Source organism: Lepisosteus platostomus, chromosome 11 (assembly GCF_059453375.1).
Source record: "Lepisosteus platostomus isolate fLepPlt1 chromosome 11, fLepPlt1.hap1, whole genome shotgun sequence".
NCBI lineage: Eukaryota > Metazoa > Chordata > Actinopteri > Semionotiformes > Lepisosteidae > Lepisosteus > Lepisosteus platostomus.
Window position 1 is genome coordinate 23,100,343 of NC_142621.1, and position 26,074 is coordinate 23,126,416.

Below are 26,074 nucleotides of genomic sequence, written 5' to 3' on the forward strand. Positions count from 1 at the left end.
GAAAGTTAATTTTAGATGGTAATTACATATTTTTAATAGAATGTTTCATTTTGTTAGAAACTTCTGTTTGCACATTTGGGTGTGGATTTTGATTTTTGAGTTTATAGTTGAGTCATTTCAGAATTATACACCCGAAGAAGGCCCCACAGCCGAAACATTGTGTTTTCTTTCTTCTCTTTTCAGCATAGAATAAACCTATAAAAAATCTACTAAGACGTTAGACCACATTGAATGCTCTGTCACCTTAAATCTCTGGTTAGGTATTTCAATACTGTAACTCCTCCTTGCATTACAGTGAAAACCTCACTTAATAGATTGCTTTGGTCTACCCACAGATACTTTGTACTGTTTGTTATTCACAGGATAAACTGCTTCACTCTGCCAGAATTTGCAGCAAATAGCGATGGAGCTGCTCGAAATAATAAGGAATAATTCGATCATTTATTTTGATCCACGTCGCCTTTATCATTTAATAGCAGTATTTTCGTTAGTAACGGTAGCATTTAAATTATCGAAACTGTTTATTAATAGAAAACAGGCGCTTAAGATCCTCGAAAGCTTCCCTGGACCCCCAGCGCATTGGCTTTACGGGCACGTACATGAGGTAAATACAGTACTCCCAATCTGACTGAATGAGAATTGAATGAGAATGGGCGGATTCAATGTTACTTGAATGTTATGCAAGCAAAGGACTATATATTAATCTCATGTTTCAATATTTTACATTAACAGGCTATAAGTGCATAAATAACTGGAAAATATACACGCAGCACACAGACATTTGGTTTAACTATACTCACAAGAGTAATGTTGGCTTCTAAATGTGATGTTATTCAGTACACGAGTTTATCCCTGCGTTTCTAATCGCAGAGCCTTCACTCCCTCTAAAGTATACATACAGTATGTAACATTTTTCTTCAGCCTTTCCCAGTTTAGGAGAAATATTTCCGGAAAATGGTTGTTGTGTTCTTTGTGTTCCTTGTTTTCAACAGTTGCCGCATTAAGAGCTTACAATTGCAGTTAAGTACTACAGGGTCATAATTATATGTTTGCACCTACAGTATGAATGTCAGAAGACCATAGGATTTGCAGAAAAATGTATTTTATTGACAACTTGCTTGCAGTGAGACGGAATACGTGTTTGAAAACATTTGAGTTTCTTGGCTCGATAACACAGTTGTTAGGTTAAGTTACATAACATTTTTTTTTCAATGTTACTGCAAAGGCGCAGTTTTATAGACCATTTCTGTGTATGTTAGTAAATAAAGGGAACTGAACAATTTGACAGTTCTCCCAGTCTTCATCCATGGAGATTGATATGTCAGTAACACAGTTTTGGATTAAGATTGTAGTATAACTATACAATTCTTGTATATTTTACGCATTACGCTTCTGTGCTGTTAGGTGGCTATCGTGACTAAGTGGAACATTATGTGTTGTAAAAGTTTTAAGTGTTATAAGTAAGATACACTACTGCTCCTATGTTAGCTTTTGGAATTATTTGTGTAGTAGCTCATTTACAAAACATGATGTTTTGTTTTCTTATGGACATAGTTTGGTTACTGAAGGCTTGCACTTGCAACTGTAATTACAATAGAAAACAAAGCTATCAAATAATGCTGCAGTTTGTCTTGTGGTGAAACCAATCTTTTGTAGGCATAATAGGAAAACAGGTTGGGAGAGACTCTCAGTTTCCCTCCAGGCTGTCACACACAGTACTCTAGCTGCCCTTGCAGCACTGGCTTGGGAGCATAGCTCTCAAATCAGTGTTCACAGACTGTTAAAATGGTGTCATAGTTCTCAAATACTTCCTGTAACATGTCCAGGAGAACTCCTTGTGCCTTCTTACAGTACCCCTCAAATTTGAAAGATTGTGTTTCCTCAGAGGTTTTTGCATAGTTTAGAATTCAATTATTATTAATTAATTTAAAATTGATTATTACTGTTTTCAAATATGTTACTCTCATGTCAACTATATTATCCATATGTTTTATATGTAAAATATATAGTATTTAAAATACATTTATTCTGTTTGGTTTGTATTACACAAAAAATAGGAATATTATCATTTTTCTCACTTTGATTCAAATTCAAAGGTAGTACCACAATGTTTTGTTTACAATTTCATATTTAATAGACATTTAAGTTTCTCTTAAAGCAGTTTGAGAAGAGAGTATTTGCATTCATTTCCCTGCCAGTGCTCAAAACGTTTCCTGCAGTTGGCAGAATGCTGTTTGGCATTAAATTACATGAGATAGTTTTAAAATCAACCTATAAACTAGTTGTATATTTCAATGAATTTATATAACAAAACAAAACATAAATGAATAAATCTGTAAGTATTGATGCAGCTTGATGATATTCTTGTCTGTGGTATAGACTTGGGATGTGCTTCTTATTAGAGAGGTCCCTTTCAGCCAGATTCCTAGAGCCTAACAGAGGCTGAAGCTGTCTTTCCAAGGCAACAAAAAGATTATTAGAAGTCTTTAAGAACACTAAGCTGTTGGTGTAATAATATGCCTTGCCACTAGGGACAAATGTTATGACAAAATAATTAATTGCATAAGTTAATAACTAATTACAAAATGTTTAAGTATATTCCAATGAATTTATATAACTAAAAATGCTAATGAATAAAAATGTAAGCATTGTTTGCAGATGCTATTTAATTTATTTCAATCAAAAAATTGAGGAGGGTAAGGACTTAGGGATAACCAAAGGGGTCATCAAGTCAAAATTTTGGAAATCACTTATCTTTGTGTGAATTCTCTAAGTAGAAAGATAGTTTTTAAAATATTCCTATGGAATTAAAGTTGGAATGAAATTCTCAGCAAAACCTTTACCCTATTGATATTTTCATACAATGAAAGTGTTTTTCAGGTGTTAAGTTACAACAAGTAAACAATTAAGTACCTGATTCAGTTATCATCGGAAATGTCAAATAATAACCATCACTGGCAATTTCCAAGAAAAATAATTAGTTTATATTCCCCTTGCATCCTCAGCTAACATATTGAAGAATCCATTCGTTCTTGAAAGAAGAAATTATAGTATTGTTATGAATCTCATGATGATCCTATTCTCAATCCAAAAGAAAGGTTTAAAGTTGAATCATTGTATTTTGGATGTAGCTATAACTGTGATCGAACAGAGATTTTATCAATTTCATGCAATTGATATTTCAATTTTTGTATGATATTAGAAATATTAAAAACAGTCTTCCAAGGAAGATCTCATGAAGTATTGCCAGGACCTGCATTTAGCACTCAGTTCTAGCTCAGTATTTTAATATTAAAAATGAACTGCTTCTGGGAGTGCAGTTTCACAAAACTGAAACTAATGAAAATGATCTGAGATTCACCATGTCCCAGAATTGTTATCAGGATTAGCATTAAGATCAATTGAAAATACCACAGCAAAAAAGTAGATTTAACCAAAAGACTATCCAAGTAGAAAAAAATCAATTAATAATATAACCTCTTTTATATTTTGAGAAATTGTGCACACCAGAAGACACTAACATTTTTCTTCATTACACGAACTATATAGTGTAACCCAAAATGTTTGTAATTATGATTTTGTTTAAATTAAATAATAAACTAGTAGGAAATTGTTTTATTTCACTAACTAAAAATTTTGTTTTCATTTCTTAAATTTGAAGCAAAAAAATTGCAAAGTGCAGGCATGGGTAAAAACAACAAATATTCATAAAAAACCTAGTGCCGGCCCTGCTGCTGTCACGGAAACCAGTCCTGACTCCCATGAAAAGCGTTGTAAAGATCCTATGCGGACAGTATAATCCAGAAGTGGCTGGAGAAGGACAAAAAGGAAGACATGGCAAGAAATGGACAGGAGGACAAACAGGGGATGGTGACGGCAGTGATCCGGTGCTCAAAGGGCGTAGCGATCTAGTCCAAAAGGGAGAATCAGGGTGCAGTCCAAGGTCCAGGTACCGGGGAATCCATCCAGACAAACACGGGGAAAAGGGATCCAGGAACATGGAAGGTAAAACCATAACGGTGCAAGGTGCTCCGAGCCCTGGACTCAGATGGTCAGGATGCCCGGGGAAAAGGCCTTGCCCTCGGGCTACTCCTGAGTCAGGTGGATAGGCGGGCCTTCAGACGTCCGTCTTCCAATACTGTGCCCAGAATAGCAGAGATGCCAGGCTTAAATAATGAAAAAGGTAACAAGACACAGGTGTAGGTGTAGGAACTTAAACTAATGGGAATACAAAAGGGTAGGTGCACCCTCTAGAGGAGGGAAGACAATCGTGACAGCTGCCTACTAAGGGGAAACAATATTGTGCAAGAGTAAATCATTATATTTACTTCACGTTATTATTTAACTCAGTAACTTTTCTTATTCATTTTGTCATTACTTCGCCTGAGTAATAATTATTTACCACTAGATCCCACTGTTTTTATTTGTTTAAACTGTAAATCTGTAAATGTACGTTCATTCTTAAGATCTTCCTACACATTTCTTTAGCAGTTCTCACTCTTCAGTGAGTAAATCAAGAACTTATACACCTGACATTGACAGTATTCACATTTGCTAACTCATTCATGTTAATTTGTGTAATTAAATTGATATATGTGATATCATGTGATATACAAAAATTATAAAAAATTTAAATGTTATATTTATAATATTGATAAATTGCTAGGATCAATGATGCTCACAAATTTATTTTTGTTTTCAGCTACCAAAATTTCCCTTTAGATACATGATTACATGCCTATGTTTGATTCCTGGCCACTGCCGAGGACCTTGGGAATAATCTTTCTCCAATATAAGATTAAATTACACTAATGTTGTCACTAACACTTAACGTATCCCAAGTGCCATCTATGGATAACTTTGGCCAGTGGAGATTCTTTGGGTGATAAAATACAGTATGGTGCAGTCATATTGCCACACTTATGAGTTTTGACGTGCGATCTATGTGGCTGCCTCTGTATAGTGGATCTGTACTAGAGTAGTGAAAATATACACCTTTCATCAAACTTTTTGAAAGATGCCATAGCCCCTGTTTGTCCATTGTGTAGTAATTATTTGTGTGGGAATCCTACACCTGAAAAACTACAAACAGGGCTGTAGACATCGTGACATATTGGCATATTCAGGGGTGGGACGTCTATAACGATAATGATTACACATTGGATAAAAAGTTTGACAAAAGGTGTACAGTATATCTTCACTTCTAGCTACCTTTTTCTCTCTAATGGAATTTCTTCATATTTGGAGTGTGTCATTTTTTGCCATTGCAATCTCAAACAGCAAAAAAAAGTTGAAATTGCAGGAAGTGAAAACTTTTGCAAGGCAGACTACAGTATATGCTGTACTTGTGAACATACCCTGGAACAAGGTCTCATAAACATGAATGTTGTTAGGCTGATCTACAGTGAGTAAAACAGACACACCAATCAGCCTTAAGGTAAAGGGAAAATGGCCTTTTAAATGGCTGAGAGTATGACGGTTTGTGCATTGCTTCTGAAAAGTACCCAGACAGTTCCTATGGTGTTCCATTTGGGAAATTACAAAATAATCCATATACTGTATATTTTTAAATTGTTATTTTTTTTCAAAACCCGAATGTGTTACGGGTTCAGTAATAGGGACCGAACCAGTGAGTGAACCCACTTGCAGGAGCGAACAAAGCCAAGTCGTAATCCGAAAGCAAACCGTAATCGTAGGAACGAGCCGAGAGTCCAGGGGAAGCAAGATATCCGAAAGGGAACGAGTACCAAAGCCGAAGCGTGATCCGAAGTCCTAGTCCGTAGAGCAATCCGAGAATCCAGAGGTAGCCAGTGATCCAAAACAGAGCGAAAGTACCAATCCAAGCCGAGATCCGAAAAGCCGAAGTCCAAAGGGAAAAACCGCAAGCCGAAATCCAAGACGAACACAGAGTAGAAGTAGCGCAACCAGGAAGCTCGAAAGGGAAAACCAATACTGAGCAACGAGGTAGGGAAGGACAGGTGTTTAAGTAGGATGAGACGGGGGTGTGGTGGTGAATGGGAAAACTGATAGGTGAACTGATGGATAGGGGCTACGCCTACTTCTGCCTCCTCCGTTGCCGAGAGGCAGGGATCGTAACATTACCCCCCCCTCTACGGGCGGCTCCTGACGCCCTAACGGGACAATCCGGGAAGTTAAGGTGGAAGTCTTGGATGAGGTTGGGGTCCAGAATATCCTTCTCCGAAACCCACGAGCGCTCCTCCGGACCGTAGCCTTCCCAATCGACGAGATATTGTAGGGATCCACGAGACCATCGGGAATCCAGGATTTTATTGACCGTGTAAGCAGGGAGTCCATCAATTACTCGAGGCGGTGGGGGTTTTTGTTGCGGTTTAGACAGGGTGGATCTGTGAAAGGGTTTAAGGAGGGAAACATGGAAAGTAGGGTGGATCCGAAGGGTAGGAGGCAAGGCCAGTCTGTAAGTTACAGGGGTGATCTGGGCGAGGACACGAAAAGGACCAATGTACCTGGGAGCAAGCTTGCCAGAAGGTTGCTTTAGAGGGAGGTTACGAGTAGATAACCAAACAAACTGACCACGTCGAAGTCTGGGTGGGATACGACGGCGCCGATCAGTCACCTTCTTCCGCTGAGCTGAGGTGCGAAGAAGGGTGGCTTTGGCCTTCCTCCAGAAGGTCTTCAGGTTAGAGATGTAGTCCTGAACCGAAGGTACCTCTGTGTTGGGATGGGAGTCAGGGATAAGAGGAGGCTGATAACCTAAAGCACACTTAAAGGGAGACATGCCAGTAGATGTGGTGTACAAAGAATTGTGTGCATACTCTGTCCATGGGAGCAAGGACACCCAATTATCATGGGTAGAGGAGATATAAGTCCGTAAATAGGTCAGCAGTTCCTGATTCATTCGTTCTGTCTGACCGTTGGCCTGAGGGTGATAAGCTGAGGTAAGTGAGACTGAGGCGCCCAGTGACTTACAGAAGGCCCTCCAAAACCGGGAGACAAACTGAGGACCCCTATCAGAAACAATATCCTTAGGGATGCCATGCAGTCGGAAGATATGCTGTACAAACAATTCTGCTAGTTCTCGAGCTGTAGGTAAAGATGGTAGGGGAATAAAATGAGCAGATTTGGAAAAACGGTCTACCACCACCATAATAGTCGTGTGTCCATGGCTGGGTGGAAGGTCAGTAATAAAATCTACCGAGAGGTGGGTCCACGGACGGTCCGGGATGGGTAAGGGTTGAAGAAGGCCCGCTGCCCTCATCCGGGAAGACTTCATTTGGGAGCAGATAGAGCAGGCCTGGACATATTCCTTGACATCCTTGGCCATAGTTGGCCACCAGAAGTCTCTGGAGATTAAATCCAAGGTACGGTGGAATCCAGGGTGTCCGGCGAAATGGGAGTCGTGTCCCCATTGTAAAACTGCCGATCTGACGGAATTAGAGACAAATAACTTGTCCTGAGGGCACTGAGTCTGCCCCACCAAGGTTCGTCGGACAATTACCTCAATGTCCCATCTTACCGCTGCCAGGAACTTACCAGACGGGATGATGGGTTCTGGAATCAATTCGGCCTCAGGGGGGTCGTGGATCCGTGAAAGGGCGTCTGCCTTGATGTTCTCGGAACCTGGAGTGTAGGTGATCAAGAAATTGAATCTGGAAAAAAAAAGGGACCACCTAGCCTGGCGAGGACAAAGACGTTTAGCCGACTGCAGATACTCCAGGTTTTTATGATCAGTTTAAATTAAAAAAGGGTGATGAGCACCCTCTAACCAGTGCCTCCATTCCTCCAATGCCAGTTTAATGGCCAAGAGCTCACGGTTACCGACATCGTAGTTCATTTGGGCAGGGGATAACTTCTTAGAGAAGATGGCACAGGGATGAAGAATCTGTTTTTCTCCATGACGTTGGGAGAGAACAGCACCCACACCATGGCCAGAAGCATCCACTTCGACCACAAAGGGCAAAGTTGGATCAGGGTGTTTTAGGATGGGGGCTGTAGTGAACAGGTGTTTCAGACACTGAAATGCTTCTTCGGCTTGAGGGGTCCATTTGCCTTGTTTAGGTCCTTTACGGGTCAAAGAGGTTATGGGAGTGACCACCGAGCTGAAGTTTCGAATAAACTTCCTGTAAAAGTTAGCAAAGCCGAGAAATCGTTGAATGTGTTTGAGATTCCTGGGAGTGGGCCAATCAGTAATCGCCGAGACTTTACTCAAATCCATTTCCACCCCCTCCGGCGAGATGACGTACCCTAAAAAGTGAATCCTCGAAGCATGGAAGGTACACTTCTCTAGTTTGACATATAGTTTATTTTTAATGAGCCGGGAGAGTACTTCTCTGACATGGAGAACATGATCCTGGAAGGAATCAGAAAAAATTAATATGTCATCTAGATAAACCAAGACAAATCTTTGTAGGAGATCATGAAAGATGTCATTAATAAAAGATTGAAACACTGCTGGAGCATTAACCAAACCAAAGGGCATGACCAAATATTCGTAATGTCCATGGGTTGTCATAAATGCCGTCTTCCATTCATCCCCCTCCCGAATGCGGATTAGGTTATAGGCCCCTCATAAATCCAGTTTTGTAAAGATCTTGGCTCCATGCACAGACTCAAGTGCTGCTGGAATTAGAGGCAAAGGGTACCGATTCTTGATGGTGATTTCATTGAGGCCACGATAGTCTATGCAGGGACGGAGCCCACCATCCTTCTTTTCCACAAAAAAAAAACTGGCACATGCTGGTGAAGTGGATGGACGTATAAGCCCAGCCTTCAGAGAATCTTGTATATAGACTTTCAGGGCCTCAGACTCAGAATTGGAGAGTGGAAAAATACGACCTTTGGGAGGGATAGTACCAGGCATAAGGTCAATGGCACAATCGTATGGTCGATGAGGGGGAAGGGCCAAGCCCTCCTGCTCATTAAAGGCTTCCTGTAGATCAGAGTATTGAGGGGGTATGGTAGGAACCCCTGAAGGGGACGTCGCCATGAGTGCAATCTTCACTGGTAGGCGACAGCATTTTCTAATACATCTGGGTCCCCAAGCTTCAATCTCTTTACGGGACCAAGAAATGTGTGGGTCATGCTGCTGTAGCCAAGGAAAGCCTAGCACCAGAGGATGTGTTGGAGTCTCCAGGAGATAAAACCAGATGTCTTCCACATGGGTGGCGCCTATCTGCAGGCTTATAATTTCCGTTTGCCACCTAATAAGTCCTGGAGATACGGGAGAGCCATCAATGGACTGGACACGAAGAGGGGTAGACACCAGGGTCAAGGGTAGTTTCCAAGCTCGAGCGACGGAGGCGTCTATAAAGTTTCCTGCCGCCCCCGAGTCTATAAAAGCAAGAAGAGGTCTCCTTTCATTACCCCAGAATAGGGTAGAACAAATAAAAAATCCTGAGGAAAACTGTGGGAATTGAGTATTTTCACTCACCTTAGGATTCCGAGAAGGTGGGCGGCGCCTCAAGGATGAGTATGCAGCAGGGCAGGCCGCTTTAAAGTGTCCAAGTTTCCCACAGTACAGGCAGCGACCCTCTCGTTGGCGCCTCTCTCGTTCTTCAGGGGTTAACCGGGTGCGGGCTATTTCCATAGGTTGTTCCGAGTCGGCAGATCTGAAAGGTGATAGCCGAGGAGCCTCTAGTATAGGGGACCGAGATCTCTCAGCACTCCTATGACGAATTCTGAGTTCTAATTACAATACCTGTGAAATAACTTCCTCCAAGGTATTGCCCAATTGCGGCATATTTACCAGATGGTCCTTAATTTCTTCACTGAGTCCTTGACGGAAAAGAAAAATAAGGACCTCATCGTCCCAGTGAGTCTCTGCTGCCGCTACTCGAAAATCTATAGCATAATCATGTACAGACCGGCGGCCTTGGTGGATGGAGGAGAGGCGGAAGGCAGAGTCTTGGCCAACTACGGGACGACAAAAAAACCCCTTAAATTTTTCTAAAAAAAGATCATAATCCTGAATTTCAGGAGCCCCGCGATCATACAGAGCAGTAGCCCATTCCAAAGCGCGGCCGGTTAGCAGTGAAACTATGAAGGCGATCTTGTCCTGAGGAGAAAAAAAAGTTTCCGGATGGAGCCTGAAAACCAGCGCACACTGTGCTAAGAAGCCCCAACATTTGGTAGGGTTGCCGTCAAACCTGTCAGGTGGAGTTAGTGGAAGAGGTCGAGGGGCAGGTGTAGCAGCTGGCGGGGGTGGAGCCGAAGCGGCAGCTCCAGCGTTGCTTCCTCGATTGCCGATGGGCGGCATTGCAGACAGGTGCGCAGAGATCTGTTGGACAGAAGCCTGGAGCTGGAGTAAGGCTTGTCCGTGCTGATCCAAAGCCGAGCGAATCTCCTGTTGCTCCGCTGGGTCCATGTTAAATGGCTCAGTATTCTGTTACGGGTTCAGTAATAGGGACCGAACCAGTGAGTGAACCCACTTGCAGGAGTGAACAAAGCCAAGTCGTAATCCGAAAGCAAACCGTAATCGTAGGAACGAGCTGAGAGTCCAGGGGAAGCAAGATATCCGAAAGGGAACGAGTACCAAAGCTGAAGCGTGATCCGAAGTCGTAGTCCGTAGAGCAATCCGAGAATCCAGAGGTAGCCAGTGATCCAAAACAGAGCGAAAGTACCAATCCAAGCCGAGATCCGAAAAGCCGAAGTCCAAAGGGAAAAACCGCAAGCCGAAATCCAAGACGAACACAGAGTAGAAGTAGCGCAACCAGGAAGCTCGAAAGGGAAAACCAATACTGAGCAACGAGGTAGGGAAGGACAGGTGTTTAAGTAGGATGAGACGGGGGTGTGGTGGTGAATGGGAAAACTGATAGGAGAACTGATGGATAGGGGCTACGCCTACTTCTGCCTCCTCCGTTGCCGAGAGGCAGGGATCGTAACAGAATGCTCAAACTAAAGACTTCCAAGGGGGGAAGGAAAAGTTACAATAAATTTCAGGATAAAACAAAAGAGAGAAAATGTTTTTTTTGATTGTGTAAGTATTCTGACCTTTATTAAAAGCACCTTTTACAGCAATTACAACCAGAAATGATTTTGGTTATCCCATTTATGGGATAAGGTTGTACCAACTTTACACACTAGCTTGGTTCAGTTTTCCCCCATTTTTCTTGGCAGATTTCCTCATTCTCTTCTGTGTTGTTTTTATTTTGGAATAATAGTGGTGTTACCTGTATTATGTACTATTAAAAGTTTTGTTACAACTTGGGTTCTCTTTTGGACATCACATTAGCGTGCATTGGTTAGCATTGCTGCCTTGCATCACTGGGGCCTGTGATTGAGTTTTTAAGTTCTCCTTATGTTTGCATGAGTTTCTGACAAGTGCTCCGGTTTCCTCCAACTGTCCAAAGACATACTGGTAGATTAATTGGCTGGGAAAATTGGCCCTGATATGAATGTGTGGATGTTTGGGTAAGTGTGGCCCTGCAATGGACTGAGTGTATCCTGCCTTGCGCCTGTTGTTTGCTGGAATAGGCTACAGCTCCCCCTTGATCATGTATTGGATAAAAGAATGTTGATGGATGGGCGGAAATAGATCTATTGGCCAGATAATTCTTGATGAGTTTTGAACTAGTCGCTGAAGACGGAGCTGGTCTGGGTTCATCGACATGGTCCAATATCCTTCAGCTGGCTGGTCTGTGCAGGGATAACCCAGGGCCCAAAAAAGGAAGTTAGTGGTCTGCTGAACTTTTTTAAACAGTCTGTGCATAGAAGTCTGACTCTGGTTGGAAGTGAGATGAGTGGAAATAACTATAAGAACTAAAATTCTTTACTGAATATGCTCTCATATTCAGAATATAGATAAAAGGAGTCTAGCTATAATGATCTATGTTGTTGATCAAGCAAAACTTATTGGGCAGAATCCTGTTATTTACTCACTCACTCTCTTAACCTTAAAGTTCTGACTCAGACTACCTGCAGTCATGTGTTTGCTAATGTGAAGCTGACAGGTAAGATGGAGAGAGAGAAAAACAGCAACAAGTGAAGAAAATGAGTTGTGTAGTATGTTGTAAGACAAAAATCACAGTTGCTGATAAGTTATGTCATTCTGCCCACTCTGCACGTTCCTCATTAGTCGATCATCCTTTAGGTGATTGACAGTGAAATTTGACCTTAATCGTAGATAGAAGAGGATGCCAGACAGAAGGCAGTCACAGGCTGCACAATTTATCACTGGGGAGTTGAGAATGGATGCAGCTTGATGATATTCTTGTCTGTGCTACAGACTTGGGATGTGCTTCTTATCTTATCACAAATGTCCCTTTCAGCTACATTTCTAGAGCCTAACACAGAGGCCGAAGCTGTCTTTGCAAGACAACAGAAAGATTATTAGAAATCATTAAGCACAATAAATTGTTCGTGTAATAATATGCCTTTCCACTGCTGATGAAAACAACTCTTTGTGCAGTGACTGGATATTGTTGATCAATGGACATTTTCATACTGTATATCTCAGCCACTGAAGTCAGTAACTCTTTCAAAGTCACTGTTGACCATTTTTCTCCTTGCTCAATGTGGAGTAATAGCAGAGTCTAGGCAGTGTCTGGGTGCCTTCTACTTGTTAATCATTGATATCACCACACTAAGAGATATTAAGGGCCTTTGTAATGTTTTTATACCCTTTTCCTGATCTGTGAATCATGGATGTCGGAGAGGACAAAACGTGGAGAGTGAGGAGAGCAGAAAAAGACCCATGTGCATAGTGGCGGAACGGGGAAAAAGCCCGGGCTCAGCAGTTCAGGAGTCGATTAGAAACCAATGCCCTCAGGCAGTGGACAAGGGGTGACCTGGATGCTAGGCGGGTTTCAGGACATCCGAACATCAAAGCTGAGCGAAGCAGAGTAAGTGACCCGGAAATATATAGCCCCAGGGAGAGAGAGACACCGGAAGGAGAGCAAAGCACAGGAATCTAGGGACAGGACAGAGTGGGAGCGCCCTCTGGCTGCAGAGGGCATGACAGTACCCCCCAGAGGCTCCTGACGCCCATACAAATAAGTGAGCTGCACAGCACTGGGGGGAGGAAAAACCTCATTTAACTGAAAGGAAACCTCTGGGAGTCCACGGCTGAGAGCTGCCCCCTCCTCCAGAGTATAAACCTTTATTGGGTAGAGGAAAGGGGGGTCAGGTAGAGCTCCAGAGACTTAGAACAACAACAACAAAAGACAAGTACATAAGCACAAAAACAACCACAGAAATAAACCTAGGAGACCAGGGTAACAAACCACAATAAACAGATAGGAACCAAAAGTTCCACAACACAGGGGTCAGGGGGACCAGAGTGAAGGGGAAACCAGGAAGTGAAAAATCAAAACAACAAGCAAAAAATAAAAATAAAAACAAAAACCAGAGGAAAAAAATACCACAGACTGGGCAATAGGCACGTTCACATTCTATCACTGATATCGGAGTGGACAACCCTAGGAAAGCCATACCGTAGTCCGCTCACAAGCACGGATGTCTGGAGTGATATCCAGCGAAAAGAATGGAGGAACAGCAAAAAAGGCTCACCAAACTAATGCTGATATCAGCAGAAGACAACCTGAGGAAAGCCAGGCAGCAGCCCACCCACAGGCACGGATGTCAGGAAGGTGATATCCAGCAATCAGAATGGGAGAGGAAAAAAGGCTCACCACCCTATTGCTGATATCGGAGTGGACAACCCGAGGAAAGCCAGGCACGAGACCCGCTCACAGACACAGATGACCGGAGTGATATCCAGCGATGAGGACAGGAGGGCCAGCTCAACATTCAATCACTGATGCTGGCAAGAACCTGAGGAAAGCCGGGCAGCAGCCCTCTCGCAGACACAGGAGTAAAAAAAAAGCATCCTGTGATATGAATAGAAGAGCTGAGAGAAAAAAAAAATGTGGAAAAAAAAAAGCGCCACTCGCGGGGTCAGTAGGTGGCTCAGCTTTCTATCACGGATGTCGGAGAGGACAAACCGTGGAGAGGGAGGAGAGCAGAAAAAGACCCATATGCGTAGCGGCGGAACGGGGAAAAAGCCCGGGCTCAGCAGTTCAGGAGTCGATTAGAAACCAATGCTCTCAGGCAGCGGACGAGGGGCGACCTGGATGCTAGGTGGGTTTCGGGACATCCGAACGTCAAAGCTGAGCGAAGCAGAGTAAGTGACCCATAAATATATAGCCCCAGGGAGAGAGAGACACCGGAAGGAGAGCAAAGCACAGGAAACTAGGGACAGGACAGAGTGGGAGCGCCCTCTGGCTGCAGAGGGCGTGACACTGTGCCTTTTATTTTACTTTATCCATAATCTTCATGGTGGAATCTTTGCTTGAAATTCACTACCTGACTGAGGGATCTTCTTTAGAGAGATGTACTTAGCCACTCAACTGTGTGACTTAAGGCAATGCTGTACTCCTACAGTATATTAATTAAGGTTTGCAACAGCAATGGGTTTAAACAGTACAATCACTTATTTGTAAATTTGCAAACTATTTACTTGTTCTTGTGCTTGTTTTTTGTAGAGCAGGTTATGAACTGTATATAACTAATGTTAATTGCTACTCAAAGTGTATGACTTCAAACTTTAAAGCAAACTTCAAATGTGAAAATTGTAAAAATTGACTGTCAGCATAAATTTGCATGCAATGTACTTGGATCTTATTTCTTTGCTACTTTTCCCGTTTTTTTTCTTTTTCTGTCAAAAGTTTCCACAGGATGGGAATGATTTAGACAAGACTGCAAAATGGGCAGACCAGTACCCATATGCTTTTCCATTATGGTTTGGACCTTTTGTACCATTCTTGAACATAAACCACCCTAAATATGCAAAAACTATCCTTTCAACTACAGGTAAGAACTCCAGTTGAGTAGCAGAAAGTTACTAAAGATGCCAAATGATACAGATATTATGAATAGTTGAAAAAATGTATGTATGAAGATGTATTCACAATTTGTTTGATATCAGATATTTGTACAATTCTTTATTAAATAAGATCAATGATTTTATATTGACAAGAGGTGAGATAAAAATCATATTAATATTATTTTGAAAAAGTACAATATATACTATATATTCTATTTGTAGTAACAAAGAACCACTCAAGAAGGCCTGAGATCTACACAGAATAACTGTAAATAATATGATAAGCATATCTACTTTATTTTACAATAGTCAAATTACTAGCTTCGGTATAAAAGTCTAGGCCAGGTATTATTGAAAGAATTGTATGTTAAATCTTTGACTGTGCCTTGCAGAAGATCACTTTGAAATTGTTCAATTTTCAGACTTGTTTTATTTAGCCCATTCTGAAAAGATAATTATTATATGTGTGTATTTTTTTCAGAACCAAAGGATGACATTTTATATAGATTTCTTATTCCATGGATAGGTAATGTTCCGTACGTTGTTACCTGTGGATTTTTAAAATGCCATCTTTGACACGTCGTATTCTGACATAAAATAAAAACAAAAAAAGTGCACAAACACATGAAATAATTTAAATTTCATTTCATTTCTTTCTAACCAGAAGAAGAAAGATTTTTGTTTGTCTGGAATGTCCTCAAACAAATGATTATTTCATTTTAAAACCTATTTTAAGATATAAAACATCCAGTTTTGTAACCAAGGTCACAATTAGTCATTTCATAGCCAGTTCTAGATAATGACTTCTGATAAACAGTGTTTAATCATATCTGGTCATGTTCTTGCTTTCCAGGGGAAGGTTTGCTTGTGACAGACAAACAGAAATGGTTTAGGCACAGAAGACTTTTGACACCTGGATTCCATTATGATGTCTTAAAGCAATATGTAAAACTGGTAGCTGATTCTACAAAAATCATGCTGGTATGAACATATTTTTAGCTCGAAAACTTTTACTTTCATACTTAAAAACAAATGTTTATGATTTTCTCAGGACATTAGAAATAAATTCCTAGCACAACACATTAAGAAACTGTATTGACTGTACTGAAGTGATTTGACCTCCTGTTAAAATATCAGAGGTAGAATCTGAAAATTTCAGATTGCATTACACTTTCAAAATGTGTTTTTTAAATGTCCTGCACCATTTTGTTTGTGGTTTCTAAAACTGTTTTATAATTTACTTTTACAGTTCTGGAAAATGTTGTGCTAGATTACCAACATTGCATTCAATTGAAGCAAGTCCCCACGCAGTCTTTAGACTCAAACTGTTTTTACTTCTATATTTGCTAAGATTAAATTTGTTAAACTAAAGTAGCTAGATTTTTTATCATCTGTTCATTTGGTTATTTCAATTGTACAATTCAACACATACAGTATGCCACTCTTTTAAGACATTAAACCTTTTAAAATAGAACGCAAAGGTTATTTTGCATGCAGTTTATATTTAGAAATGCACCAGCTAATTTAGTTTTTATCTTATACAGGACAAATGGGAAATGTATACTGGAAAAGAGGAGTCTTTTGAAGTGTTTCAGCATGCTAGCCTAATGACGCTTGACAGTATTATGAAGAGTGCATTCAGCTACACTAGCAACTGTCAGACTGAGAGGTCAGTATTGTAAAACATGCAGAGGTATAGATTTCTATTTAAAGATTCTTTAAGTTTATCTACACATTTATTTAATGTATCAATTTCTCTGCATGTTCAATTATGAGTCAAAATATACTGATGGAAAAAAGAAATGCAACATTTTATGGAAAGAGCTATAACTATAGTTATAGCTTATGTACTTTCACAAAAGGTTGTCAATTTGTTTTAAGCCCTGTGACCAGCAATACAGCTTGTGCAGTGAGGCATTGCAACTTGCCAATCACACCAAAGCTCGTTAGGTGTACTTTAACCCAGCAAGGTCCAGGTGGAACAATGCCTGATCCGGTCACCTTTCTCACCGTTGATGGTGCCTCTGTCGCTAATGATCTGCGCCTGTGGCTGAACGGTGGCCAGTTCATATCCCGTGGCCGGCAAAGGAATCCTACTCTGTTGGGCCCTTGAGCAAGGCCCTTAACCCCAACTGCTCAAGGGGTGCCTGTTTAAATGGTTGACCCAGTGCTCTGACCCCAATCTTTTCTCCCTGTCTGTGTGTCTCATGGAGAGCAAGATGGGGTATGCGAAAAGATAAATCCCTAATACATTGTATATTCCAAAAATTGTACTGTATATGGCCAATAAAGTGATCTGAGCTTTAAAAAGGCCTTAATTCAAAGCTTAGGTCACTGCAAGAAAAAGACCACACATAGTCAGTTTTCTGTGCATTCTATAATGCCTTGAATGTCACCAGAAGCAAGGGAGAGAGCTATTGGCAGGCATGTCATGTGCCAGCGTTGCCAGTGTGACCGTTGCGGTTCTGCGCGGACTCATGCCCTCGCCGCTCCACCCTGGCGATTCGTCCTGCAACACCTGGGGCGCGAACCCGGGTCTCCGGCGTAACAAAAAAGGGAATCAGCTGCATGAGCTAAAGGTGACCTCCCTCAGCCCAGGCAGCCCACGATGACGTCACCGTGTCCGAACTAGCTCCGCTACACCAGACACTATGGAGTAAGCTGCTCCACTGTGTTCTGATTGCAGAGAAGGTTTCAGCAAACCGGCAGGTCAGATAACCGTCCAAGATCCGATTGCCTTCGAGTGACCACACCAGAGCAGGATGGACACATCAGACTGGTCCACCTGAGAGATCTGCCACCCTTACTGCTGCAGAAACTGCCGGCAGACACAATGCCCGCATCAGTGAAAGGACAGTGAGGCTCCATGCTGCTGGCCTTAGAGCAAGGAAAGTGTCAGAGGCCCTCTGCTCACACTTTTTAGACGTCACACCCGACTGGCCAGACAGAGGCTGTGATAGACTTGTCAGCAGTGGCATTAGGTCCTTTTCATGGATGAGTTACTCTTCAGCCTGTTCCACGCCGACGGGAGGGTCAGAGTGTGGAGGTGGAGGTGTTGCATTTCTTTTTTCCATCAGTATACCTATATATGAAAACCTTGCAAAAATATTTTATTAAACCACAAACTTTTAATAGCATTCTTTGGTCAATAGAAACAAGGATGGAGTTTTCTCTTCTAACAAGCAACTGTACATTTTAGTTCAGGTGGGTAGCTGCGTCAGCATGCGTAGGCTGCAGAGGAACAAGTAATAGATTTATTCCATGCTGAAAAGAGAAAAAAGAAAACACATTTTGGCAGTGGAGCCTTTTTCAAGTGTGAGCACTGTACATTTTGATCTGATTAAGAAAAACATGTTCACCCATCAAACCCATGTACATACAAGAAAGCATTGGTAAATCATTGACCTATTTTAATGGAGCTGAAGGGAGTAATAAATTATAAGGAGTCACACCTCTAAAATGCCAGGAGTCTATGTTGATCTGTAAAGAGATGGCACCTACTCTACCTCATAGTGCTCTGTCAAGTTCCATAGAAATAGTGACTTCTACAATTTCTTAGGTGCCTGCAGGCTCATGATAATGTCAGTGAGAGATGTGTCTCTCTTTCTGTTGATGCTGAACTTGCTGTAAGTTGTAGCAAAACTTGTAGTATGTTCAACTATCAAGTAGGTAGCTGTGTCAGCATGCCAGGCTGCAAAGGAACAAGTAAAGGTTTTATTCAATGCTGAAAGGAAAAGAAAAGAGACAGTATTTTGGCTGTGAAGCCTTCTTCAGGTGTGAAGGAAAGAGAAAAATGGCAATTAATGAAAACTGGCAGAACAAAAGAAAGGGTAGTTTAGAGTATGCGGGGAGCATGGGGTACCAATGTAAATAACTGGGCATTTTCTGCAAGAGATGCAGGGAGGTGAGACAGTAAGGAGACTGGGAAACCTTTACAGGAAATGTGAGGATCAAAGATCTCCCCAAACCCATAGTTTCCAATATCAGCTCTATTGGCCATGATCACACTGATCTCTCTGTCTACATCCTCAAAAAGGGTTTTCGGAACTCCTATTACAGAAAGACTTCCGAAACCAAAATTATCCTGAAACTAGGATCACACCTTCTCCATTCCCTTAACAACAGACTCGTCTCCTTCCAATCCTCTCTATTCATTTGCAGAGTTACTCCTTCTCCCTACCCACTGCCTCCTCTTGACTACCTCTCTTTTGTTACCCTGTCTTTTGTTCTACCATGCTTCATTATCTGCCAATTTTCCTCTTTCCGAAGGCTCCACAGCCGAAACATTGTGTCTATTTTCCTTTCAGCAAAGAATAAACCTTTAATTGTTCCATGTTAAAAAATAAATTATTTGATGGGTAAACATGTCAGTGGGCTCTTTTTTCACCTTGTCAGATTGTAGTTTTCAATCAAAATAGTGTGACTATCACTGATGCATGGCAACACAAAGTAAGAGCTATAGCTTTGTAGTATCCTATCTACTATATGATTTATCAATTTGTTCTTTCATTGTTGTATGTTCTCACTGAAATGGGGATTTGTAAACAATTTAATTAAGACAACTCTTTTCCAAATTAAGAATAAGCTGAAAGAATTTGATTTAACTGGGAGAGGCTTAGCATGGCACAGTGGTACCATGGTTAGCATTGATGCCTTGCAGGACTGGGACTCTGGGTTCAGTTCCTGGGGTGCTGTCTGAGTAGAGTTTGTAAGTTTTCCCTGTGTTTGTGTTGGTTTCTTCCCGTGGTCCAAAGACATACTGGTAGATTATTTAGGTTCTGGGAAAATAAACCCGTTGTGAGTGTGTACTGTGTGTGCCCTACAATTGACAGGTATCCTGTCCAGGGTGTTTCCCTCTTTGTGCCCTTATCCTTGCCAGGATAGGCTCTGGCTCCCCCACGACCCTGTATTAGATAAAGAAATGGATACGTGGATGAGAGAGGCTTGAAAGTCAGATGGTGAGGTCAAATCCTTATTGTTTGATGTGAATTCACATCCATGCATATCCTTTAGGTGAAAAACAAAACGCATGAAGAAAAAATAGCTTCTTTCAAGATTTTTTATGACAGCAGCCAGCAATTAAACTTTAACTTTTGTATTTGTATCCCTTACTACAAACACCAATGACTCCTGCCATGGAGAACAGTATCCATTCGCAGTTTGCTGACTGCTGTTATGATGCAGTAAAACACATACCTTAATTGTAATTCCAGAGCTCAAATTAGTTCTACATCTGGTAGATCCCAAGCTTAGGTGATTGTATTTGCATAGTAAATTAATTATACATTTTCTGTCCTCTTTTCTTTCAGTGGTACAAACATGTATATTAAGGCAGTCTATGAGATGTGCAACATAATAAACCTCCGATTCAGGTTCTTCCCTTATCACAGTGAAATTCTTTTTTACATCAGCAATCTTGGCTACAGGTTTCGGAAAGCGTGCAAGATAGCACACCAACACACAGGTTTGTTATAACTAATTATTCTATTTAATGTTTTAATCGGAATTGGAGTAATTATTGTGAAGGGGATGTAGAGGAGAAGATACAGATATAAAATTCACACAATCATGCTTGCATTTCATCATCAGTAACCATCCCTGAGTATTACCAGTTTTGAGAAGTTAATATAAAGTGGATTTATTTCCTAATGCGAGAGGAATGCTTAACGCTGTGAAGAACTAAAATGTGAGCACCTAGTGTCTTAAAACCTGAGTACAGACTAGGATATATTTCCTTCAGGATCACGAATGGAACAACATTCACACAGGTGCTTTTTACATATCTTTGTGTTTTTGTAATAAATTGATTTAGAAAACACATGCAATTCTGTGTTCTTTGGAATAAGAATTATCACTTATTACTTCAGTAATACTGTTCAGTTTAGCTGCTACAACACACAATATTAGTCATAGATGTAATAAATGATGGAGACCTTCCAGTGGCACTCAGCTAATTTGGACATACACATGTAGCTGAGACTCCCATACATCAAGCAGCTACTCTTATGTTCTTTAAATTAGTTGATGTTTGGTGTAAGGTGGTTTCTAGACCTTCTAGATTTTGTTTTGCAAGCCCCTGATTCACAATGCATTTGAAATGGAACTGGGTCTCTCATCTCCTAAAGCAAAATGAAAAAAATGTTGACAAGCAGCTTTTTACTTTGTAGGCCGCAGATATCAGTGTTGTGCTTTCCTACGATGATCCAGTGGGGGTGAACCTGCTTTGGCTTTCTGATGTACAGCACTTTACAGAGGATTGCAACTGTCCTGAAGCTCTTGTCATCTATGAACAAGGAGAGTAACAGGATGGATATCCTGCCTGTGCAGGGAAAAGTAGAGTGGCAAGTGTCAATGCTGTTTAAGTACCATCTGATTGAATTGGAGGACAAAAAAACATTATATCAACCTATGTGTTATTGGAGATAAGCCTATGTAAATGTCTACAAAAATGGCTAACATGATTGGTCACCACATGACGTCACAGGAGAGTACAAGATTTATGACATCTGAGGTGCACGGAGGCTCAGGCCCTTTCAATTTACTATGAAAATCCTTTGCAAAGCTGACTGACAGATGCCATTTAAGCCAAAAAAGCATTCCTGTTAAACTAATTCATCTTGTTTTGCAGCCAAGCAAGGTGTTTTTACTTTGGCACTGAGGGTTATTGGAGTTGTGAAAATCTCATGACTGTCAGTATTGTAATAAGATAGATAGATAATACTTTATTAATCCCGTAGGGAAATTGATGTGTTACAGCAGTCCAGCCCAAGACAAGCAAAAAACAGACATCAGAATAGTTATAAAACAAAAGACAACAAAATAAATAAAAAAATAAATACGTAGGTGTGTGCAAAATGTGATGATCATAGTCACTGTAAAAAGAATAAAATATGTGGAAAATGTGCATAGGTTTATACAGATTGATTGTCCAAAAAGTACAATGGAGCAAACATGCCGTCCATAGACGAGCAAATGAAGGGCTAACAGTCTTAGCCTAGGGCAGCGTTATACACCCTGACAGCCGGCGGGAGGAAAGACCTGCAAAACGTTCCCTTGAACACTGTAGCTGGAGCAGTCTGTTGCTAAAAGTGCTCAACTGCCCAGTAACAGTCCCATGAAGCGGATGAGAGGTGTTGTTCATGATGGCTGTGAGCTTGGTCAGCATTCTCCTCTCAGCCACCACCTCCATGGGGTCAAGGCTCATCCCCAACACAGAGCCAGCCTTCTTGATAAGTTTATTGAGCCTCCACTCCCAAGTGTGACCGGTAGGCGAACTGCAGGGGGTCCAGTGCTGTCCTCACCAGGGTTCTGAGGTGGTCCAGTACAAGCCTTTCCAGAGTTTTCATTAGGTGTGATGTAAGTGCCACTGGTCTGTAGTCATTCAAGACTTTAGGGTGCCCCTTTTTGTGTATTGGCAAAAGGCAAGATGTCTTCCAGAGCATCGGAACCTTTTCTAATCTCAGGCTGAGGCTGAAGATGTACTGCAGCACTGAACAAACACAATCTTGTGTTTGTGTTTGTTAGTTTTAATTTGTACCTGAAATTCACAATTTAAGAGTTCACAGTTATATTGTTGTGCAGCAATTTAAAATGTTATCTCTTCCTTTCGCATATGAGTACATCTAATCTGTTTAATATTAAATATAGAATCTATTTTTTTCTTTTATTATATGGCCAGCAGCCGTATAACCCTACAACTCACAACTGACAACCCACTGAAGCTAAGCAGGTGTGAGCCTGGTCACATGGATGGTGCTGGAAGTGGTGTTAGTGGGGCCAGTAGGGAGCACTCACCCTCCAGTCTGTGTGGGTCCTAATGCCCCAGTGTACGACGGGGACACTATACTGTAAAAAGGCGCCATTCTTTAGATGAGACATTAAACTGAGGTCCTGACTCTCTGTGGTCATTAAATGTCATGGATGTTGGAAGGGACGAACCGTGGAATGGCAGGAGAGCAGAAAAAGACCCTATGCGAAGCGGTGGAACAGGGAATTAGCCCGGGCTCAGCAGTACAGAGTTCAGAAAAATCCGTATAGAAACCTATGCCCTCAGGCCACGGACGGAGCGGCAACCTGGTGCTTGGCAGGTCTCATAACATCCGAACGTTGATGCTGAGCGAAGGGGAATGAGTGACCCGGAAATATATAGCCCCAGACAGAGAGACACCGGAAGGACAGCAAAGACCAGGACACTAGGGACAGGGCCGGGTAGGAGCGCCCTCTGGCTGCACGGGACATGACAGTACCCCCCCTCTTCATGGGCAGCTCCTGACGCCCAAACAAATAAATGAGCTGCACAACATAATTTAACTGAAAGGAAACCTCCGGGAGTCCACGGCTGAGAGCTGCCCCTTTCTCCACGGTAAAAACCTTTATTGGGTAGAGGAAGGGGGGGTCAAGTAGAGCTCCGGAGGCTTAAAACAAAAAACAGACGTACACAAGCACAAACCACAAAAATAAACCTGGGAGACCAGGGTAACAAACCACACGAAACAGATAGGAACCAAGAGTTCCACAACACAGAGGTTAGGGGGACCAGAGAGAAGGGGAAACCAGGAAGTGAAAAATCAAAAAACCCAGCAAAAACAAAAACACAAAAAGCCCAGGAAAAATACCGCAGACTGGGCAAAACAAGTTCAACATTCTATCACTGAATGAACAACCCGGGGAGAGCCAGGCACAAAGCCTGCTCACAGGCACGGATGTCCGGAGTGATATCCAGCAATAAGAATAGGAAAGCAGGAAAAAGCACAACATTCAATCACGAATGCCGGGAGAGACGACCCGAGGAAAGACAGGTATTCGTAAGCGGATGTCGGGACGGCATACCACTGAATGACCTGCTCACAGGCACAGAAATCAGGAGTATTATCCCACGATTAGAATAGAAGAACTGAAAAAAAAAGCCCAGCGGAAAAAAACCTGCAGAAAGACAAAAGGCACCGCTCACGGGGTCGGAGATGGCTCAGCATTCTGTCACGGATGTCGGAAGGGACGAACCGTGGAATGGCAGGAGAGTGGAAAAAGACCCTATGGGAAGCGGCGGAATGGGGAATTGGCCCGGGCTCAGCTGTACAAAAGTTCAGGAAATGCCGTATAGAAACATATGCCCTCAGGCCACGGACGGAGCGAAGACCTGGTGATAGGCAGGTCATATAAAGGGGCGTGACATATAAAGTCCCATGGCGTTTCTCGAAAAGAATAGGGGTATTATCCCAGTGTCCTGGCTACATTTCCCATTGGCCTTAAACACTAATGGCTTCCTAATCATTCACATCTATGAATTGGCTTCATTGCTCTGTTCTCCTCCCCGCTGAAAGCTGATATGTGGTGAGTATACTGGCACACTATGGCTGCCATCACATAATCCAGGTGGGTGCCACACATTGGTGATAGAGGGGAGTCCCCAATAGCTGAAAAGCACTTGGAGTGGAGTGTCCAGAATAGGGCTATATAAGTGTAATTAATTATTACTGTTTTTTAATGTCAAGTTTTATGCCTGTCTAAGAAAAGGTTGTTCTTCACTACCATAGTAGATAAAGTCAGTGCTTAGCAATGTTTCCACTAACTCAAGAACTAAGAACATGTAGCTTCTTTGTATTTTGTTTTCCACAATGCCATCTGTTCTCTTTACAGATGAAGTGATAAAGCAAAGGAAGGAAGCCCTAAAGAATGAAAAAGAACTTGACAAGATTCAGAAGAAGAGAAACTTAGACTTTCTTGATATCCTACTTTGTGCAAGAGTAAGTTACTACTATCCAGTGATTCTGTAAATGATATAAAATGCAAGTTAAAAAAAGCCTGTAGTACATACAGTTTTTAGTAAAGCAGTTGAACAGGTATATGAAAATGTTGATAAGAAATCCAGTACAAAACAATAATCAAACAAAATCAAACAATCAAAAACAATGTATACATTATTTTAGCCTATAATAATTCTATACTCCAAAGCAATTCTGAATTACCTCTCTGCCAGTTCCTAATCTCAGTCCATTTAGTATAGTCTTCTGAGCCAAAAAGATGCCATCCTCTAGTACTAGAAAGACAAAAAATTCTATTGATGTATTCTGATGCATCACCACAGTGCATTTTGAGTGTGGCATTGGATATGGAAACTTCTAGAAATATTTTTGAACTTTTTTGATGATGTACAGTGGCAGCACGGTTGGCACAGTGATTAACATTGTTGCCTCTCAGCACTAGGTTCAATTCCAGACATGGGTTGCAATCTGTGTTGACTTCTTATGTTCTTCTGGTGTTTGTGTGGGTTTACCCTGGGTACTCTGGTTTCCTCCCATAGTCCGAAGGAGGTAGAGTAACCAGTGTCAGATTTCCCATTAGCCACTGTAGGCACAGTGCCTAGGGCCTATGAAATTTTTAGGGCCTACGAAGGAGGGAAACACTAGTGACTAAGAATAAATGTGCTGAAACAACATGCTTGCAATCAACTTTAGGCATCCAAATCAATAAACATATGCTATCTAGCGGCTGTTCTAGAAACTAGAAGTATCGAAGTGATGATCGCTCAACTCGCTCCATCAATTACACGGTTTAGCATTAGAATAGCTGGAATAGAATAGTCAATGGACATAATTCAATTGGTGTTTACCCCTCTTTTTGCACATTTATGAGTGAAATTGCCTAGGGAACGTGGCCCTAGTGTAAGTGTGAGTCTGTGTGTACCCTGCAATGGACTGAAATCCCATCCATGGCATAACCCACCTTCCATCCGTTGCTTGCTTGGATAGGCTCTGGTTCCCCTGCAACCTTGAACTGGCTGGAGCTGTTAGAAAATGGATGGATGTAAGATAACAGTATGAGATAATTTGGTGAATACTGTGAAAAGATTCAAGGTTTTCATCAATATCCAAAATAATCAGTTTACTAAATGTCATCATACGCAATGTTAAATGCAGTACAACTAGTTAATCCAATTTTGCTCTGGTCAAATTACAATAACAACATGAATATAAAGGATGAATTAAAAGGAGAAACCTACTAAATACTTTAAAACTAATCTCAATGAGAAAACAGTAGCGCTGGCCAAAGATCAGTGCTATTACTACCTCCAAAACAATCCCCAAAATTCTGATACAGATTTCTTTAAAAATGAAGTTAATGGACTAAGCTGCAAACTTCTGCGGGAATTGATCAGAGAATATGAACTGTAGCATGGAGTAAATGAAGAAGAAACATGAAGGAAACAGGCTTGAGCTTTCTTTGTTCAAGCAGACTCGCATACAGATGCAGCCATTCAAAATGCGCGGGCGATAC

General features: G+C 41.5%; 1 protein-coding gene across 1 annotated transcript in view; it reads left to right on the forward strand.

The window, feature by feature from the left end:
* The first annotated feature begins 336 nt into the window (after nucleotides 1-336).
* The window catches only part of LOC148652200 (cytochrome P450 4B1-like), a 42,125-nt gene continuing 16,387 nt past the window's right edge, over nucleotides 337-26,074 (forward strand). The window contains exons 1-7 of the mRNA XM_088598888.1: nucleotides 337-604; nucleotides 14,643-14,787; nucleotides 15,282-15,326; nucleotides 15,654-15,781; nucleotides 16,345-16,469; nucleotides 20,110-20,264; nucleotides 24,437-24,543. Coding sequence (XP_088455014.1) covers nucleotides 404-604; nucleotides 14,643-14,787; nucleotides 15,282-15,326; nucleotides 15,654-15,781; nucleotides 16,345-16,469; nucleotides 20,110-20,264; nucleotides 24,437-24,543 — 906 coding nt within the window. The 5' untranslated portion in view covers nucleotides 337-403. The remainder of the gene's footprint in view (nucleotides 605-14,642; nucleotides 14,788-15,281; nucleotides 15,327-15,653; nucleotides 15,782-16,344; nucleotides 16,470-20,109; nucleotides 20,265-24,436; nucleotides 24,544-26,074) is intronic.